The following is a 22,007-nucleotide window of genomic DNA, read 5'->3' as shown; positions in this document are numbered from 1 at the left end:
TGGCCAGGGAATGCACTCCTTCATCTAATGCTTACAGGGTGCTGTTGACAACATAAGGATCAAAACCACCAGGCAGCAGCAGTTACCCCACCCACCACATAAAGGCTGGAATCCAAAGCTCCCCTCCCCTAAGAGAAGAAGCCGAGACAGGCCCTTAACTATAACTTGCAGCAGACTCTTACCATTGCTCACAGAGGAGGAATGTGAGGTGTGAGCAGCAGCACAGGATAAGGATCCCCGCTATGCAGGAAAAGAGAAAGACGGGGGAGAATGGCTCTTATGTAAGACCCGCTAACCCACAACACAATCACGCCTGATGCATGATGGTCCAATCCACTCTGGAACAGGCCTTTGCCTGCCTGCCTGTTCCAGTTTGGTTTCTGACAGGACCTTCTAGAGTTTAGAACCCAATCCTCTCATGGCCACTCTGTGTGTTGAAGCACAGAATTATGCGATATATATATATTTTTCTAATTGAACCTTTATTTAACAAGGCAAGTCAGTTAAGAACAAATTCTTATTTACAATGATGGCCTACCGGGGAACAGTAGCAGAACGACAGATTTTTACCTTGTCAGCTCAGGGATTCGATCGAGCAACCTTTCGGTTACTGGCCCAACGCTCTAACCACTAGGCTACCTGCCGTTGATGATGTGACAAGACCTTGGAGTCATTCAGCAAGGCACGACAAACCAAAATGCCTCATCTGTGCAATAGCCTTAATGTCAGGTGAGCCTCCCCTTTCCTGAGCTTCTCTCATAGCGAGATGTAACAGACTCCACATTCTGATTCCATGTAGTTAGCATGCATTCGGCTAAAGTTTGTCTCCAGTGATTTTGATTGAACTGGAACAAATGCAGTCCTACAGATAGCCTGCTAATGATGCGCCCCACCTCCCTTTGTCTGCACAGCAACAGCCAACCGGCCCAACCCTGTTCTGATGCGTCACACCTCTGTCTCTTCTCGCCAACGGGCACATTTTTACTAGTTGCGAAACTCGGAAGGAATTCCTGTGGAACGTTTTGGTGCTGCCGCCTGTGCATTTCCTCTGTGCCCCGGCCTCTGTTTCAGGCCATGTCTGTTTGGGAGACATAATTCAGAAATGTGTCACCTCTCAATGAGAAACTGCCCCCATCTCGCTGTCTCTGTGGCATCATGGTAAACCTCCTCGCTTGTACCAACTCTAACCCTCCAGCAGTGGATTTAATGTGTGTGTGTGTGTGTGTGTGTGTGTGTGTGTGTGTGTTAGAGTTGTCATGTGAAAATTATGTATGTATATGAAAGGGGATACCTAGTCAGTTATACAACTGAATGCCTTCAACTGAAATGTGTCTTCCGCATTTAACCCAACCCGAGGTGTGTGTGTGTGTGTGTGTGTTAATATACGCACACACACAGCAATACACACATTAATCAACTGCATTCATCGGCACTGTACTAGAAAAGGTCTTGGTGAATTGGCAGTGTGAGGGTTTCAGTTAGTCACATGCCAGCTGTGTGTGCCATGTGTGAAACACTTTGACACATTTGCTGTGTACAGTACAGACAGAGCTGAGAAGAAAATGGCCAGAGCAGAGCACAGATCTGGGAGGCGAGGTGTGCATCTAGGAACAGCTTGTCCTTTGTAATGTACATGAGAATCCATCTAGGCCTTCACAGTAAGGACACGCTAATTGAGGAACATGAAGACACATGGTGGAAGTGGGTTTATAGAAAAGGATGCTTTTCAGATTCAGACCCTAATGCTTGTACTATTTGGAAGAAAAATAAACAGTTTGCCTGTCTCGACATTCCAGGTAGTTTTTAATACAAAAATAGCCACCCTTGATGTCTTTCTGCAGTATTGGAGAAATCTGCAATCGGAAGTCAAAGTCATGAAATCAACACTTTCCCTTGTGGACAGGAGGATGAAGGATTTCATGTCTCCTGTGTGAGCATCAGAAATGAAAGGAAAATGCTCTGTTGATGGAGTCTTGTGCATGACTGCAGCCAGCATAGTTAATGTTTTAACGAGCCGTTGGCAAGGCCTTATACACAAGTCCATGTTATGGTAGTATGTGCCTGTTTTCAGCCCTCCCTTTAAAAAAAATGCCTTTAAAATGACAACAGAACAGTTTCAACAGTGAACACAATGCTATTTTGAGTTAAAACAAGACATTCACCTGTTCGATTTTGGTCATAGAGAGAAGCTATAGGCCTAGACCTAGCTATTATTTTTTCTTTGTTAGTGCCTGAGATTGCTTTGTTACCTAACCAGTTTTGGTAAAAGTAAATTGCCAACCCTCATGTTTCTGTCAACTAAAGGGATTGTTTTATATGAACTCAAGTGTGACATGGAATTATAGGTAGTACAATATCCAGGGGTCAGTTGTCACAAGTGATTTTTTTCCTTTGTGCACTTCAGTTTTGATACAAGCACATTTCAGCATGTAAGGAAAATGTAATGATAGCTTAATAGCCATCTGAAAGAGAGATTTTGCCTGGGGTGGAAAAAGGAAGACTTTCCAGACGAAGGGCTGTTTCCGTTATGACAGGCATCATGTTCATCAGTAGTGTCTGCCTCGCTTTCTCGCTCGCTCTGATCGAGCCCATCATCCACAACAAAGTCGGGAATGCTATCTGTCCATACAGACTGCACGCTATGTGGTTCAGCCAGCCCGTCACTAACAGGCCTGAATGAGTTGAGCATGTTCTCAACGTGGCAGTGTCACTATTCATTACTCTACTACATCATTGCTTTGAAACACAAAGTATGGACATCTCAGAATCTAGAACTAGAACAAACATATACACATACAAAGTATGTGGACAGCCTTTCAAATTAGAGGATTCGGCTATTTCAGCCATTGCTGACAGGTGTATAAAATTGAGCACACCGCCATGCAATCTCCATAGACAAACATTGGCAGTAGAATGGCCCGTACAGAAGAGCTCAGTGACTTTCAACGTGGCAACGTCATAGGATGCCACCTTACCAACAAGTCAGTTTGTCAAAAGTTTTATGCACTGCTAGAGCTGCCCCGGTCAACTATAAGTGCTGTTATTCTAAAGTGAGCAACAACGGCTCAGCCGCAAATTGGTAGGCCTCACAAGCTCACAGAACGGGAATGCTAAGTGCTGAAGTGCGTAGCATTTAAAAATTGTCTGTCCTCGGTTGTAACACTCAATACCACGTTGCAAACTGCTTCTGGAAGCAGCGTCAGCACAAGAACTGTTCGTTGAGAGCTTCATGAAATGGGCTTCCATGGCCGAGCAGCTGCACACAAGCCTAAGATCACCATGCACAATGCCATGGTGGAGTGGTGTAAAGCTCGCCACCATTGGACTCTGGAGCAGTGGAAATGCGTTCTCTGGAGTGAAGAATCACGCTTCACCATCTGCAGTCGGACGGACGAATCTGGGTTTGTCAGATGCCAGGAGAACGCTACCTGCCCGAATGCATAGTGCCAGCTGTAAAGTTTGGTGGAGGAAGAATAATTGTCTGGGGCTGTTTTTTATGGTTCGATCTAGGCCCCTCAGTTCCAGTGAATGGAAATCTTAACGCTACAGCATACAATGGCATTCTAGATGATTCTGTGCTTTCAGCTTTGTGGCAACAATTTGGGGAAGGCCCTTTCCTGTTTCAGCATGACAATGCCCCCATGCACAAAGGGAGGTCTATACAGAAATGGTTTGTCAAGATCGGTATGGAACAATTTGACTGGGCAACACACAGCCCTGACCTCAAACCCATCGAACACTTTTGAGATGAATTGGAACGCCGACTGTGAGCCAGGCGTAATCGCCCAACATCAGTGCCCGACCTCGCTAATGCTCTTGTGGATGAATGGAAGCATGTCCTCGCAGCAATGTTCCAACATCTAATGGAAAGCCTTCCCAGAAGAGTGGAGGCTGTTATAGCAGCAACGGGGGGGGCCAACTCCATATTAATGCCTATGATTTTGGAATGAGATGTTTGACGAGCACATATACTTTTGGCCATGTAGTGAACTTCCTTGGGAAGAGTTAGAGCTTTGGGTAGCCCTGATTTTTCAGATTGGTGTTAAGCCTGTCAGATCAGGTGGTGGGGGAGGGTACTACCCCCCCCCCCCCCCATCATTCACCACTCACATGTCTTCTGTAGCTGATACACTTGATTTGAGATGACATGCGGTTTACATAGGAGTCTGCGTTTGCACAACCTCTTAACCTTTAGGTGTTGGGTTTGTAAGTGGCCATAAATCAAGGCTGCTTCCTCCCGGTATGAGTTAAGAGACATAGCCCTGCTGCTAGGCTAGGCTAGCCCTACGTTGTACTGTTCTGTCATTGTGTTTCTGGGCGTCTGCCAAAGTGCTGTTTATAGCCTGGCCGGAGTCAGGTTTGACAGCTCTAATAACCCTGCACACACTCACTGTCTAATCCATAAATGGCGTTCTGATAAAGGCCTAGAGTGATTGGGCTGTGTCTTGGCTCTGCATGGCTAGGGCTGTTGCGGTGACTGTATTACCGCCACACCGGTAGTCACTAGTCATGACTGCAGTCAAATCGAGAGCTGAAATCTCAATGCAAAACTGTGCTGATGGGTAGACTACAAAACTTGCTAATGGCCCTTACTAGCGGCCTGCTACTCAGCTCTCTATTGTCCCTCATCACTTTCTAAAAACCATCATGATTTGAATGTGAAAAATCTGAAAGACGAGGACAAATAGTGATGGGAGTTGACTTTTAATTCTGCCATTTGAATTCCATTTTCCATTGATTAGATATCCGCTCACTTTCTTGCTACACAAGCATAGCAGCAATGCAATTATCGCTCTGTCTCCACTGGAAGCGCAAGGATCCAGACTTTTTCCAAGTCAGCAATATAGAATTTTATCATGCAGCTCTTATGTTTTGCTTTCTAAGACATTCCCAGCTTTATAGGCCTGTTACAAATGAATACATTTATTTGATTGTGTTGGCCATCTGACATGGATTTATTTGACTTATTAAAATGTAGATGTTCCAAAGGCTCGCTAAACATGTTTATGTTAATTAATGGTCAGTTTCCGTTTGACTGGCAGTCATTTGCATGACAATTACCATCTAACAAAATGTCATGACCGCCACAGCCCTATGCATGGCCAAAGTACGTATATTGAGTTGTATATGGAAAGCCTGTCGATTGGAACAACACTGACTTTCCTACTACCATGAGTTTAGATGTGATTTAAAAATTGTATCTCTGGGTCCTTGCTTGTGTTTAATGTAAATTATAGTCCTCACTTCTCAGTTTTCACAGGCTGTGTAAGCAGTAGGCCTATTATGATCCGAGGTGTTTACTTTACTGAAACCTTCTAAAAGGTTCCATTAGGATTTTCCCCCCTCCATTAGCTAAACTCTCAACTGCAACTATTTTATCACAGTGTACTGTACCTTGTCACAATGCATGTCAGCAGCACAGTATCAACTTCATCAAGACCTTGCCATTACCTATAAACTTTTCATCATTCAGCAAATGTCTGTTTGGCCTTGCACTGAGGATGTGGATTGAAGCCTCTGTATACTGTTAACTTTGTTTCAATCAGTATTGACATCCACCATAGCAATTTGCCTATGAATTTTGGATACGTTTTTTTACTTAAGTCATGATGGGTATTTTCCAAGTTGCATTCAGTTAGGCTGCCTTGGAAGTTAACTGCACATTTTGTAGGTAATCTTGTTTAGGCGACTAACCAGGCAAGCTTTTGTTGACACCAATGCCATGCAATGGTTGTTAAGCTTGGGTGGTATCCAGATTGTCATACCTTCATATCGACCTTGTGCCGTACTGGGATATTTGGTAATACTGGCACTGAACACAAGGGGTTTTTAAAAAAAAAATCTAAAAAATGTATCCCCACTGATTCTCTGTAATCCGAAGGTTAGCAATGCTGACAAGTACATGTAAAATCCCATAAACAATGCTAAAGACTGCATTGCGAACATTTTTATACAGTCTCTGACCTAAAATATTTGCAGGACAGACATCCCAGCTCTTAAAGTTTTATATAAGTAACTCAAATGCTGCTAACAGTTTGCTGCGCACACACAAAACAAATATTACAGCAAGGCTGTTGATCCAGGAGGGGATTCTCTGTTGTTGCTAAGCACCTGATTTTGGAAGAAGCTAACCAATTAGCTAGATAGCTAACTAGCTACTAAATTAGCAAGCCAAATGCATAACTGCAGAGCATTTAGCACATTTTAGACAGTTAATTTAATAGTTATAAGAATTGTAACTGGCTAATATTTAGTTGTGAATTCCATACTGTAACTAGATCATCTGGTGCGCGCTGCATAACAGTGAGTGACTCACAAGGCTCTGGTCTCTCGTCATTGTGTAATTGTAAAAAAACACCACGTGACTAGGGACCACCAGTAAGATTCATAATGAAAATTATGTGACGGGTGAAATGAAGAAAGCAATGTTCTTTATCTCCTAACGTATTGCACAAGTTGACTGCAGGTATTTACTTAAAGTAGCTACAAATATTCAAATTTCAAGTGTTGGCGGTATTGAAGAAGCATCCTGTGGCTATTTCCAAATACCCCCATATATGGTATACCATCCAAGCCTAATGGTTGTACAGTTTTACCATGCAATTGTTTAAAGCTAGAATCCTTAGTTGCAACGTATACATTTTTGGACTTCTCAAAGACTATAACTTATAAATGCCCCATGAGCTTAGTTCAACTGTCATAACCCATCAGAACGCAAAATATGAGCTTGTTTTACTCCAATGTTTGCAAACAATGTAAATAAACACTGTATAGCCTCAAAACATGGTTAAAACGCTAATGTTGATGTCATGGATCCATGCATCCATAGCTCTGTCTATAATTTTGAGTGGTTACATTTCTCCAGGCCCGTCACTCAGCTTTTTAACAAAACCGAGGCAGGGAAGCTGCTTTGTTTGTTAAGGATTCTAGCTTTAAGCCAAATGAGAATGTACACTAAATAGGGATGTGCCTCTTTCCCTTTCAAGACTAGGCCTATTTGGTACGCATCTACGTACATTGGCTCCGATACAATACAGGAACGATAAGTTTAGTTTGAAACATTTTGGTGCGATTCCAGTTTATTAGAGGAACGAATCGATACGATTGGATGCACTTACATTTGTTAAATAAACACATTCATTTTCCATTGTAAATTAAAATCTGCTGCTGATGGAGCTCCTGGGCAGGGCCTCTCTGAGCTGACTCCTCTTTCTCTCTCTGTGTGAGAGTGAATGATAAACATTACATTCGCAAAGTATTCACACCCCATGACTTTTTACACATTTTGTTGTTACAAAGTTGGATTAAAATGGGTTTAATTGTCATTTCTTTGTCAACAATCTACACAACATACTCTATTGACAAAGTGGAAGAAATTCTAACATTTGTAAAACATTTATGAAAAATTAAAACACTATCTTGAAAAGTATTCAACCCGCTGAGTCAACACCTTAGAAACATCTTTGGCAGTGAGTCTTTCTGGATAAGTCTAAGCTTTTCACACATGGATTGCGCAACATTTGGCCATTTTATTATTAAAAAAATTCTTCAACTTCTGTCAAATTGGTTGTTGATCATTGTTAGAGAACCATTTTCAGTTCTTGCCATAGATTTTCAAGCAGATTTAAAACAAAACTGTAGCTTGGCCACTCGGGAACATTCATTGTCTTCTTGGTAAGTAACTCCAGTGTAGATTTGGCCTTGTGTTTTAGGTTTTTGTCCTGCTGAAATCTTCTAGGATTTTGCCTGTGCTTAGCTCCTTTCAGTTTTCTTTTTTATCCAGAAAAACTCCCCAGTCCTTAACGATTAGAGGCATACCCATAACGTGATGCAGCCACCACTATGCTTGAAAGTATGGAGAGTTGTACTCAGTAATGTGTTGTATTGGATTTGCCCCAAACATAACACTTTGTATTCAGGACAAAAATGTTTTGCTTTGCCACATTTTTTGCAGTACGTTGCACACAGGATGCATGTTTTGGAGAAAAAAAATTGTTCTGGTTAGTATTGTGCAGTAACTACAATGTTGTTGATTCACACTGAGTTTTCTCTTATAAAAGCCATTCAACTCAGTTAGGAAATATGCCTGTCAGGGTTTCCGTTTTTTGGTCTGAATTATTTTAAAAAGCTGATAAATAAAATGGTGCCGGCCAGTTGTTGGGGAGAAGAAAAAATCCCATTGCCAAATAATGCTTTTTAGCCTATTCTTGGGAACAAGTTATGTATCTTATCACATGCATACAGAGCCTTTGAGCGGAAACTCTGTCAGACAGCGTGAGAGCTGCTGCTCCTGCAGCATCTCAAAAGGAAACGGAAGGCAGGCTTCATCAGCGCATCACACATCACTTTGCAATGAGCTGGAGGCACCTGAACGTTTAATACATATGAGACATTTCTTACCTTGCTTCAAAGTAGTATATTAGATCTCCTCTCTTTCTAAATTTTGTACGGAAATCACATGAAACCTCTTGTATGTGCGATGCCCTTTCGACAACAGTGTTCCCCGCTAATTGCATTATGGGAAAAAAACATTTGCGCGTAGCCTACTGCCTTGTGCACATTGCTGTGCTTATGTTGATAAACTATACTGAACAAAAATATAAACACAACATGCTACAATTTCAAAGATTTCACTGAGTTACAGTGCATAGAAGGAAATCAGCCAATTTAAATAAATATATAAGTCCTTAATCTATGGATTTCACATGACTGTGACTGCAGGGGCACAGTCCATGGCTGGCTACTCTATGTACAATGCATTCGGAAAGTTTTCAGACACCTTGACTTTTTCAACATTTTGTTAAGTTACAGCCTTACTCTAAAATGTATCGTCCCCCCCCCCCCCCCCCCACCAATCAACACACTACCCCATAATGACAAAGCAAAAAAAGGTTTTTAGACGTTTTTGCTAATTTATTACAAATAAAAAAACGGAAATACTCAGTACTTTGTTGAAGCACCTTTGGCAGCGTTTACATCCTTGAGTCTTCTTGGGTATGACGCTACAAGCTTGGCACACCTGTGTTTGGGGAGTTTCTCCCTTTCTTCTCTGCAGATCTTCTCAAGCTCTGTCAGTTTGGATGGGGAGCATCGCTGCACAGCTATTTTCAGGTCTCTCCCAGAGATGTTCGATCGCGTTAAAGTCTGGGCTCTGGCTGGACCACTCAAGAACATTGAGACTTGTCTCAAAGCCACTCCTGCATTGTCTTGGCTGTGTGGTAATTGTTGTTGACCTGTTGTAAGGTGAACCTTTATCCGTCTGGAGTAGGTTTTCATCAAGGATCTCTCTCTGTACTTTGCTCCGTTCAGCTTTCCTTCGATCCTGACTAGTCTCCCAGTCCCTGCCGCTGAAAAATGTCCCCTCAGCATGATGCTGCCACCACCATGCTTCACCGTAGGTATAGTGCCATATTTCCTCCAGACGTTACGCTTGGCATTAAGGCCAAAGTGTTCAATCTTGGTTTCATCAGACTAGAGAATCTTGTTTTCGTGTTCTGAGAATCCTAAGGTGCCTTTTGGCAAGCTCCAAGCAGACTGTCAGGTGTCTTTTACTGAGGAGTGGCTTCCCTCTGGCCACTCTACCATAAACGCCTGATTGGTAGAGTGCTGCATAGATGGTTCAACTTCTGGACGGTTCTACCATCTTCACAGATGAAAGCTGAAGCTCTGTCAGAGTGGCCATTGGGTTCTTGGTCACCTCCCTGGCCAAGGCACTTCTCCCCCGATTTTCTCAGATGTGCAGGGCGGCCAGCTCTAAGAAGAGTCTTGGTGGTTAATAACTTCTTCCATTTAAGAGTGATGGAGGCCACTGTGTTCTTGGGGACCTTCAATGCTGCAGAAATGTTTTTGGTAGCCTTCCCCAGATCTGTGCCTCGACGCAATCCTGTCTCGGAGCTCTATGGACAATTCTTTTGACCTCATGGTTTGGTTTTTGCTCTGACGTGCACTGTCAACTGTGGGACCTTATATAGACAGGTGTGTGCCTTTCCAAATCATGTCCAGTCAATTGAACTTACCACAGGTGGACTCCAAGTTGTAGAAACATCTCAAGGATGATCAATGGAAACAGGATGCACATGAGCTCAATTTCGAGTCTCATAGCAAAGGGTCTGAAAACGTATTTAAATAAGGTATTTCTGTTTTTGCTTTGTCGTTATGGCGTGCTGTGTGAAGTTTGAGTGGGAGGAAAAAGATTTAATCAATTTTGGAATAAGGCTGTAACGTAACAAAATGTGGAAAGTCAAGGGGTCTGAATACTTTCCGAATGCACTGTACTTAAGACTAACTTCTATTGTAAGTTCAGCAGGTATAGCCAGATCAGTGTTATCTCTTGTAGCTTACTTTTATTCTGTAAAACAACATTTTCAACAGGTCATTTGATAATGATAACCTAGCAAATTACATTGGTTGTCACTCAACTAATAATACCTAATATTTTGCAAGCCATTTTACAAGCATTTGAAGGCTGATATTACAGCGCAGATGTGCAATATTGTGAATAGACCTCTCTTGGGTCAGCACATGAAGCTGCGCACAGTTAAGTTTGACTAGGGTTGTTCTGCCTGGGGTTGTTCTGCATGCAAAATGACTTTTATATCAATGACTGTCAACAGTTACATGCTTAGTTAGACACTGACAGAGAGGACACATCAGTTGTCACAAGATTAGAGGTGTTTTTCGAAAAAATGTGAACCGCCGATTTGTAACGTTTGACCAGATTTTCTGACCAATGCGTGCTACATTTGGATCGGTTTGGGGCACCACGGACCGACGCACTCATATCTTCAACATTTGAACCGGGAACCGATGCATATCGGTGAATTGTTACAACCTTAAATCTAAATGTTGTTTCCATCTCATCTTTGGTTCCAGATGCGCCCTCCACGGAGCAGCAGGAGTTGTTCACCCAGAAGCTGCAGCAGTGCTGCATGTTGTTTGACTTCATGGACTCGGTCACCGACCTGAAGAGCAAGGAGATTAAGCGGGCCACGCTCAACGAGCTGGTGGACTATGTCTCCACCAACAGGGGTGTCCTGGTAGAGACGGCCTATCCAGAGATCTCTAATATGGTGAGTGGGGTCTTTACACTAATTCCCTTTTCACACTATTTAGCAGAGCTGTGCCAGGACTAGCTGTACGGTGCTGGCCTATTTACTCATTCTCCGTAGTTGCTGGAAAAGGGCAATGTGTAGAAAATATCCAAACCAGGACACAGCGGTTCGTTCCGGTACAGAAAACACTACATCACCCAGTCCTGCTTGACTTCTCTGAAACAAATAAGCACATTGTCCCTGGCATATGAGTTTGATTACGCAAGATTGAGAGATTTGATAGGATGTGGAAGAACCTTTATCCTGCAAAGAATGCCACTAAAAAGTAGAGAAAGTGGTAATTGAAAACATGACATTCAATTTTAAATCAGGGCTTGAACGATTGCCATTGTTCTTAGAAAGAAAAAGGACTGATTCACCCAAGTTTTTCAACCTAAAGAGTAGGAAGTAGTTCTTGAATAGGAGCAGCTCTCATTCTTAGAGATGTGAAATGAAAGGGCCTTAAGATATGACTTTGTTGCGTGCTGTGCACTGTCGCTATGCTCTGAGCAACCTGGGAGAGAGGCAGCTCTCCTTAAAGCCGTCACACACCTTCAGCTCCAGTGAGACACAAAGATTACCCAGACCTCTTAATCACCTTGCTCATCCCTTTGCCCTTGTCATAACTCTCACCGCTAGCCACGCTGCCAGACCAGACTGTGAAGGACGGCCCACACGCCCTCAGTCAGTTCCACTGCTTTACTCTGTAGACGTGAGGGGCCTAAGTAGTTTCTTTGAGTTTATTAATTGATCTTGATACATCACATTTGAGAGGTGTGTCAGACAGAGTAATTGTTTTAGATCAATGACTGTCAACAGTTACATGCTTAGTTCGACACTGAAGGAGAGGACACATCAGTTGTCACAAGATTAGAGTTCTTTTTCTCAGCCCAGGTGTTGTCTTTTTATGGGGTTTTCTGTCTGAAATTGCTATCTTGAAAGATCAAGCCTACATTTAGTGTGTATCATTGCCACAGGCAGCCACATTAGCATGTTTACCTATTCTAATGTTACAGAGAACAGGTTCTGCACTTGTTATTCACAGGCTAGAATTTGATGGTAGAGGTAGTACTTAGTGACGAAAAATGACATTGTGATGATAGATTTATAGACGTGTGAATATTATCTCCCCATTCCAGAGTAGTGTGGGATAGCAGTTACCATCCCAACCAGTTATTAATTAAACAACAAATGTTGGATAAATGGATGTTTCCACTTAGTGCTAGAACTGTGTATCTCTTCTCATGGCAAGGCACATCTCCACTGCCAGTTAGACTCATCAGCATATGAATTGGAGGTATTTGTTTTGCCGCTCACCAGCGAGGCAAGTATGGCTAGATGTTTCCAATCCTCCCATTGTTTTCCTCACGTTGGTGTTTATCACCAATCCAAAATGGCTGGTCTAAAAAAACAACCAAGAACTAGACTACCTTTTCAGTTTGTTTTAACAGGCCTGGTAGATGGAGCACATGGAGTTTGATTATTTTGCTGACAGGCCAGGGCATGCCTATGACTGTACCAGTGAGAGATGGCCAAATGTAGTGTTCAGTTGGTTGCGTAAGTTTCTTTCATGGTTAATATAATGTGTCTGCGTAAGGGGAAGCATCCTGTTAAACTGTGGCGCATGGTGGAGTAGCACTGTCTCTTCCTGTAGTATGTAGGCATTCTGGAACACTCAGATGCCTCGCAGCCTCCTACAACTTTACAGTGACTCACACAGCATTTAGAACATCAGCGCCACGGATACGGTGTGCCATAACTCACTTGGCAGCTATTCCAAGGGTACTGCTCATTACACACATGGATGGGTTATCATCAGCACCAGTGACTTGGTGGTAAAAAGAAATAGGTGGGTAAACTCTGATTGGCGGTTGCAATGAAAAAAGTAACGCTCCCAATACTTTCAATGCATTTTCCCTGCAAAGGGTGGGTAAACTGTATCAACAAAAAAAAATGGGGTAAACTGTGTTTACTTGCGTTTACCCTCCACTAGAGGTCGACCGATTATGATTTTTTAACGCTGATACAGATCATTGGAGGACCAAACAAGCCGATGCCGATTATTATTATGATTTTTTTGATATGTGTATACACTGCTCAAAAAAATAAAGGGAACACTTAAACAACACAATGTAACTCCAAGTCAATCACACTTCTGTGAAATCAAACTGTCCACTTAGGAAGCAACACTGATTGACAATACATTTCACATGCTGTTGTGCAAATGGGATAGACATAGGTGGAAATTATAGGCAATTAGCAAGACACCCCCAATAAAGGAGTGGTTCTGCAGGTGGGGACCACAGACCACTTCTCAGTTCCTATGCTTCCTGGCTGATGTTTTGGTCACTTTTGAATGCTGGCGGTGCTTTCACTCTAGTGGTAGCATGAGACGGAGTCTACAACCCACACAAGTGGCTCAGGTAGTGCAGCTCATCCAGGATGGCACATAAATGCGAGCTGTGGCAAGAAGGTTTGCTGTGTCTGTCAGTGTAGTGTCCAGAGCATGGAGGCGCTACCAGGAGACAGGCCAGTACATCAGGAGACGTGGAGGAGGCCGTAGGAGGGCAACAACCCAGCAGCAGGACCGCTACCTCCGCCTTTGGGCAAGGAGGAGCAGGCCAGAGCCCTGCAAAATGACCTCCAGCAGGCCACAAATGTGCATGTGTCTGCTCAAACGGTCAGAAACAGACTCCGTGAGGGTGGTATGAGGTCCCGGCGTCCACAGGTGGGGGTTGTGCTTACAGCCCAACACCGTGCAGGACGTTTGGCATTTGCCAGAGAACACCAAGATTGGCAAATTCGCCGCCGGCGCCCTGTGCTCTTCACAGATGAAAGCAGGTTCACACTGAGCACATGTGACAGACGTGACAGAGTCTGGAGACGCCGTGGAGAACGTTCTGCTGCCTGCAACATCCTCCAGCATGACCGGTTTGGCGGTGGGTCAGTCATGGTGTGGGGTGGCAGGTGCTCCATGTGCTCGCCAGAGGTAGCCTGACTGCCATTAGGTACCGAGATGAGATCCTCAGAACCCTTGTGAGACCATATGCTGGTGTGGTTGGCCCTGGGTTCCTCCTAATGCAAGACAATGCTAGACCTCATGTGGCTGGAGTGTGTCAGCAGTTCCTGCAAGAGGAAGGCATTGATGCTATGGACTGGCCTGCCCGTTCCCCAGACCTGAATCCAATTGAGCACATCTGGGACATCATGTCTCGCTCCATCCACCAACGCCACGTTGCACCACAGACTGTCCAGGAGTTGGCGGATGCTTTAGTCCAGGTCTGGGAGGAGATCCCTCAGGAGACCATCCGCCACCTCATCAGGAGCATGCCCAGGCGTTGTAGGGAGGTCATACAGGGCTGTGGAGGCCACACACACTACTGAGCCTCATTTTGACTTGTTTTAAGGACATTACATCAAAGTTGGATCAGCCTGTAGTGTGGTTTTCCACTTTAATTTTGAGTGTGACTCCAAATTCAGACCTCCATGGGTTGATAAATTGGATTTCCATTGATTATTTTTGTGTGATTTTTGTTGTCAGCACATTCAACTATGTAAAGAAAAAAGTATTTAAGATTATTTCTTTCATTCAGATCTAGGATGTGTTGTTTGTGTTCCCTTTATTTTTTTGAGCTATATCTATATATTGTGGCAAAGAAGGGGGTCGAGTGATAAATGGCAGATATGTGAGGGCAGAACTAATTAACGGGCTCTGCCCGATCACTAAAATGGCCACCCCGATCAGAACTACAGATCACAAAATGGCCGACGGCCAAAACTACAATTCCCAGAAGCAAGGGGAACCCTCAGAAGGTGGAGCCGACCCACAGATAAAAGGTCAAGAAAAACCAGGAAGAGAGAGAGAGGGCGGGAAGGATCTATGAACCATAGAGAAAGAAACAATCTACATTGGCTGGATTTACCGTGTACGAGCTGGACTGTTTTGGACTTACCTGTTGGCGTTTAGACCTGGACCTACCGAGAACCAGATTTGTGTACCGAACCCTGCTATCCTTGACCTTACCTGTGGCCTGGGTGGACCAGGACAGTGAAACAAACACACAGGTACTGTCATGTTCGAAAGAACTTTCATTCTGGGCTGACTTTGGTGACAGTTTCCCACTTAATTTGTGACAAACGCTCCTAACTTTGAAGAGGTCTGCCACTATATATATATATATATATATATATATATATATATATATATATATATATATATATATATACATACATACACACATACACACATACACACATACACACATACACACATACACACATACATACATACATACATACACACACAGCTCTGAAGTGACAACGATACTGAAGAGTCTGCTTAGGAGACAAATACTCTCAACTGTTTGAATAATAAAAATAGAGTTTAAGTTACCTGTGATGAATGCTGAAAACAAAAACTGTAATTTCTATATGCAGGAAATCCTATTTTAATAATCGGCATGGTAAGAATCAAAATCTGAAAAGCGCTTCCTTCATTTATTCCATAGGATATTTTTAGATTAACTTAAAATAAGGTCTGTGTTTGGCAAGGTGGTGTAAGCCTAAACCAATTGTATAACTGTGTAGATATCCATAGGATATAACTCTGATCAATATAAGCGAAGAAACATTTTTTTGTTGAGTGGATTTATGAAAATATGTTGACAAACGTTACCTAGTGAGATTTACACGGGTATCAAAACGCCGAGGCGGTTTAAGCACAAAACACAGACCTTATTTGAAGTAGATCAAGACATTCTCTATGGAAGACATGAACGGTAAAATAACAAAGGAACCCCTTTCAAGTTCAGCCGCAAGTTATTACAGGAATTATGACGCGTCGACTATTTCTCTCTAAACCATATACCTTTGACTATTACGAGCCTGCTGCTGCCTACCACCGCTCAGTCAGACTGTTCTATCAAATATCAAATCATAACTATATAACAAATCATAACTATATATTAACTATAATATAATAAACCTTAGTTTCCGGATTTGACCATATTAATGACCTATCATCTCAAACATTATTCTTTCAGTGACATACGGAACCGTTCCGTATTTTATCTAACGGGTGGCATCCATAAGTCTAAATATTCCTGTTACATCGCACAACCTACAATGTTATTTCATAGTTCCGTAAAATTCTGGCATATTAGTTCGCAACGAGACAGATTCTGTATACCCTGATTCTGCGTGCAACGAACACAAGAGAACTGACACAATTTCACCTGGTTAATATTGCCTGCTAACCTGGATTTCTTTTAGCTAAATATGCAGGTTTAAAAATATATACTTCTGTGTATTGATTTTAAGAAAGGTATTGATGTTTAAAGTTAGGTACAGTCGTGCAACGATTGTGCTTTTTTTTCGCAAATGTGCTTTTGTTAAATCATCCCCGTTTGGCGAAGTCTGCTGTCTTTGTTAGGAAGAAATAGTCTTCACAGTTCGCAACAAGCCAGGCGGCCCAAATTGCTGCATATACTCTGACTCTGTTTGCAAGAGAAGTGACACATTTTCCCTAGTTAAAAGAAAGTCATGTTAGCAGGCAATATTAACTAAATATGCAGGTTTAGAAATATATACTTGTGTATTGATTTTAAGAAAGGCATTGATGTTTATGGTTAGGTACACGTCGGAGCAAAGACGGTCCTTTTTCGCGAATGTGCACCACATCGATTATATGCAAAGCAGGACAGGCTAGAAAACTAGTAATATCATCATATTATCAACTAGTGTTTATGATTGATTGATTGTTTTTTTTATAATATAAGTTTAATGCTAGCAAGCAACTTACCTTGGCAACGTAAAGCAGGTGGTTAGAGCGTTGGGCTAGTTAACGTAAGGTTGCATCCCCAAGCTGACAAGGTAAAAATCTGTCGTTCTGCCCCTGAACAAGGCAGTTAACCCATCGTTCCTAGGCCGTCATTGAAAATATATGTGTGTTTGTGTGTTTATATATGTGTTTTTTAACTGACTTGCCTAGTTAAATAAAGGTTTAAAAAAAACATACATTTTTTTTTCAATCGGCAAATCGGTGGCCAAAAATACCGATTACCGATTGTTATGAAAACCTGAAATCGGCCCTAATTAATCGGCCATTCCGATTAATCGGTAGACCTCTAACCTCCACTACACCACTGATCAACACATCCTTAGCTGTCGGAGCCAAGGGGACTGACTGACGCTTTTTTGTGAGGGATAGGTTGAATTGTCTGTCTTGAGCATTCTCGGGTGCTGATGGCTATGGCTGTGACGATTTCTGTATAACCGTGTAGTCGCCAATTATGGATGAAGACCGTCATGAAAATACAATCGTCATAACAGTTTTAATAAAACGTGTGTGTGTGTACAGTTGAAGTGGGAAGTTTACATACACTTAGGTTGGAGTCATTAACTCGTTTTTCAACCACTCCACAAATTTCTTGTTAACCTCTCTGGGCTAGGCGGGACGAATTCGTCCCACCTACGCAACAGCCAGTGTAATCCAGTGGCGCGATTTTCAAATACCTTAAAAATCCTATTACTTCAATTTCTCAAACATATGACTACTTTACAGCTATTTAAAGACAAGACTCTCGTTAATCTAACCACACTGTCCGATTTCAAAAAGGCTTTACAACGAAAGCAAAACATTAGATTATGTCAGCAGAGTACCCAGCCAGAAATAATCAGACACCCATTTTTCAAGCTAGCATATAATGTCACAAAAACCCGGAAGACAGCTAAATGCAGCACTAACCTTTGATGAATATTCCGACCGGGAATCTCCTTTTCGGCAAACAGAGGAAAAAACACAAAGACGGGGGTGGCCAGTGCACGCGCCTAAGCCCACAGTCCCTTGATCGGCCACTTGAGAAAGGCGATAATGTGTTTCAGCCTGGGGCTGGAATGACGACATTCAGGTTTTTCCCGGGCTCTGAGCCTATTGGAGCCGTGGGAAGTGTCACGTTACCGCAGAGATCCTAAGTTTTTGAAAGAGATGTCAAAGAAAGACAATAAATGGTCAGACAGGCCACTTCCTGTAAAGGAATCTCTCAGGTTTTGACCTGTCATTTGAGTTCTGTTATACTCAGTCACCATTCAAACAGTTTTAGAAACTTTGGAGTGTTTTCTATCCAAAGCCAATAATTATATGCATATTCTAGTTACTGGGCAGGAGTAGTAACCAGATTAAATCGGGTACGTTTTTTATCCAGCCGTGTCAATACTGCCCCCTACCGTCAACAGGTTAACAAACTATAGTTTTGGCAAGTCGGTTAGGACATCTACTTTGCATGACACAAGTCATTTTTCCAACAATTGTTTACAGACAGATTATTTCATTTAGAATTCACTGTGTCACAAGTCCAGTGGGTCAGAAGTTTACAAACACTAAGTTGACTGTGCCTTTAACCTCTTACATCTAGACGTTCCGCTAGCGGAACACCTGCTCCAATATCCAATGATGGGCGTGGCGCGAAATACAAACTCCTCTAAAATCCGAAAACTTCCATTTTTCAAACATATGACTATTTTACAGCATTTTAACCTCTTAGGGCTAGGGGGCAGTATTTACACCGCCGGATAAAAAACGTACCCGATTTAATCTGGTTACTACTCCTACCCAGTAACTAGAATATGCATATACTTATTAGATATGGATAGAAAACACCCTAAAATTTCTAAAACTGTTTTAATGGTGTCTGTGAGTATAACAGAACTCATTTGGCAGGCCAAAACCTGAGAAAATTCTATGCAGGATGTGGCCTGTCTGACAATTTCTTGCCCTTCTTGATTTTCTCTATCCATTACAGAGGATCTCTGCTGTTACATGACACTTCCTACGGCTCCCATGGGCTCTCAGAAGGCGGCAAAAAGCTGAATCGTGGCTTTGCAGGCGCTGGTTGAAAAAAAAGTAGCGCGTTTGGGTTGTGGCTGGTTACAGTACTGTGAGACTCAGGCTCGTGCCCACGTCGACCGAATGCTTTGTTTTCTTTCGTCTTTTTACCTAAATGCAGATTCCCGGTCGGAATATTATCGCTTTTTTACGAGAAAAATGGCATAAAAATGTATTTTAAACAGTGGTTGACATGTTTCGAAGTACGGTAATGGAATATTTAGAAATCTTTTGTCACGAATTGCGCCATGCTCGTGACCCTTATTTACACTTCGGATAGTGTCTTGAACGCACGAACAAAACGCCGCTATTTGGATATAACGATGGATTATTTTGGACCAAACCAACATTTGTTATTGAAGTAGCAGTCCTGGGAGTGCATTCTGACGAAGACGACAAAGGTAATCAAACTTTTGTAATAGTAAATCGGAGTTTGGTCAGGGCTAAACTTGGTCGGTGTCTAAATGGCTAGCTGTGATGGCTGGGCTATCTACTGAGAATATTGCAAAATGTGCTTTCACCGGAAAGCTATTTTAAAATTGGACATATCAAGTGCATAGAGGAGTTCTGTATCTATAATTCTTAAAATAATTGTTATGTTTTTTGTGAACGTTTATCGTGAGTAATTTAGTAAATTCACCGGATGTTTGCGGGGGGTATGCTAGTTTTGAACGTCACATGCTAATGTAAAAAAGCTGGTTTTTGATATAAATATGAACTTGATTGAACAAAACATGCATGCATTGTATAACATATAACAGCAACTGCATATGGGGACTCAGATTGTACTTTTTGGAGAAATGGTCTGATGAAACAAAAATAGAACTGTTTGGCCATAATGACCATCGTTATGTTTGGAGGAAAAAGGGGGAGGCTTGCCTGCCGGAGAACACATCCCAACTGTGAAGCACGGGGGTGGCAGCATCATGTTGTGGGGGTGCTTTGCTACATACAGTAGGGACTGGTGCACATCACAAAGTAGATGGCATCATGAGTAAGGAAAATTATGTGGATATATTGAAGCAACATCTCAAGACATCAGTCAGGACGTTAAAGCTTGGTCGCAAATGGGTCTTGGAAATGGACAATGACCCCAAGCATACTTCCAAAGTTGTGGCAAAATTGCTTAAGGACATCAAAGTCAAGGTATTGGAGTGGCCATCACAAAGCCCTGACCTCATCCTATAGACAATTTGTTGGCAGAACTGAAAAAGCGTGTGCGAGCAAGGAGGCCTACAACCTGACTCCGTTACACCAGCTCTGTCAGGAGGAATGGGCCAAAACTCACCCAACTTATTGTAGGAAGCTTGTGGAAGGCTTCCTGACATTTTTGACCCAAGTTAAACAATTTTAAATGCAATGCTACCAAATACTAATTGAGTGAATGTAAACTTCTGACCCACTGGGAATGTGATGAAAGAAATAAAAGCTTCAACAGTTGAAGTCGGAAGTTTACATACACCTTAGCCAAATACATTTAAACTGTTTTTCACAATTCCTGACATTTAATCCTAGTAAAAATCACATGTCTTAGGTCAGTTAGGATCACCACTTCATTTTAAGAATGTGAAATGTCAGAATAATAGTAGAGAGAATGATTGATTTCAGCTTTTATGTCTTTCATCACATTCCCAGTGGGTCAAAAGTTTACATACATACACTCGTGTGTGTGTGTGTGTGTGTGTGTGTGTGTGTGTGTGTGTGTGTGTGTGTGTGTGTGTGTGTGTGTGTGTGTGTGTGTGTGTGTGTGTGTGTGTGTGTGTGTGTGTGTGTGTGTGTATACATTTTATTGATATATATATTTCAACTGTTCCCAGCCTGGTTTACATCTAACAGCCAATTTGTAAGGAGAGATGAGGTGGATAAGCTAGCCAGTTTTAGAATTTTGTGTTGTGGAGCAAACAGCTGACTGAAGATGGGACTTATCGGGCATTCAAAAAGATGATGCATGCGTTTGAGTCCAGTCAGGAGCGGAGGAAAGGAGAATTATTATTTAGTTGTTAGTTATCTTCTTATTTTTTTTTTATAACCGATAACAATTAACCATCATCCAAAATTCCATGATTGTCCCAGCCCTATTGATGTCTCTCTACCTGTAGAGTATAGAGTAGACTAACGATTAGACATGTTGGGAGGAGCAGGGCCTCATATTGGGGGCAGAGTCAGAAGAGTTGCTCTCACCAGCAGCACCCCATCTATCAGCACTATTATCTGGAGGCCGAGGGCTGCTCTGATTGAGAGAAGTAAGGACAGATGGGTAATGGGTGTCCTTGGGAGTCTCCACACTCTGCGGCCCATGATAATGAAGTGGTGGGTGTTTAAGTGTTTAAGTGTAGTCTATTAAGCCCGAGCGACAGCGAACACTTTGATGGTTGAGGCAATGAAGAGTACAAACAAGCGGCTCATAAATGTAACCGTGGCTCTCGCTGAAATAAGCCTCGGCCTCTGGGGGCTTAAAGATGAAGTGTCTGTGCGCCTCTGTGTGCCTCTGTGTGTGCCTCTGTGTGTGTGTGTGCGCCTCTGTGTGTGGGTGTGCCTTTGTGTGTGTACCTCTGTGTGTGTGACTCTGTGTGTGTGACTCTGTCTGTGTGTGTGTGACTCTGTCTGTGTGTGTGTGACTCTGTCTGTGTGTGTGTGACTCTGTCTGTGTGTGTGTGACTCTGTCTGTGTGTGTGTGTGTGACTCTGTCTGTGTGTGTGTGTGACTCTGTCTGTGTGTGTGACTCTGTCTGTGTGTGTGTGTGTGTGTGACTCTGTCTGTGTGTGTGTGTGTGTGCGCCTGTGTGTGTGTGTGTGCGCCTGTGTGTGTGTGTGTGCGCCTGTGTGTGTGTGTGTGCGCCTGTGTGTGTGTGTGTGTGTGTGTGTGTGTGTGCGCCTCTGTCTGTGTGCCTGTGTGCCTGTGTGTGTGTGTGTGTTCCTCTGTGTGTGTGTGTGTGTGTGTGTTCCTCTGTGTGTGTGTGTGTGCTCCTCTCTGTGTGTGTGTGTGCGCGCCTCTCTGTGTGTGTGTGTGCGCGCCTCTCTGTGTGTGTGTGTGCG

General features: G+C 42.7%; 1 protein-coding gene across 1 annotated transcript in view; it reads left to right on the top strand.

Annotated features, from left to right (window-relative positions):
- LOC106607584 (serine/threonine-protein phosphatase 2A 56 kDa regulatory subunit) overlaps positions 1–22,007 on the top strand; it is a 163,771-nt gene that overhangs the window by 49,572 nt on the left and 92,192 nt on the right. Inside the window, exon 2 of the mRNA XM_014204662.3 lies at positions 10,873–11,069. Coding sequence (XP_014060137.1) covers positions 10,873–11,069 — 197 coding nt within the window. The remainder of the gene's footprint in view (positions 1–10,872; positions 11,070–22,007) is intronic.

The sequence above is a fragment of the Salmo salar genome, chromosome 06, assembly GCF_965601325.2.
Source record: "Salmo salar chromosome 06, fSalSal1, whole genome shotgun sequence".
NCBI classification, from domain to species: Eukaryota; Metazoa; Chordata; class Actinopteri; order Salmoniformes; family Salmonidae; genus Salmo; species Salmo salar.
The sequence above is the reverse complement of the archived record's forward strand: the minus strand, read 5'-3'. Positions and strand labels throughout refer to the sequence as shown.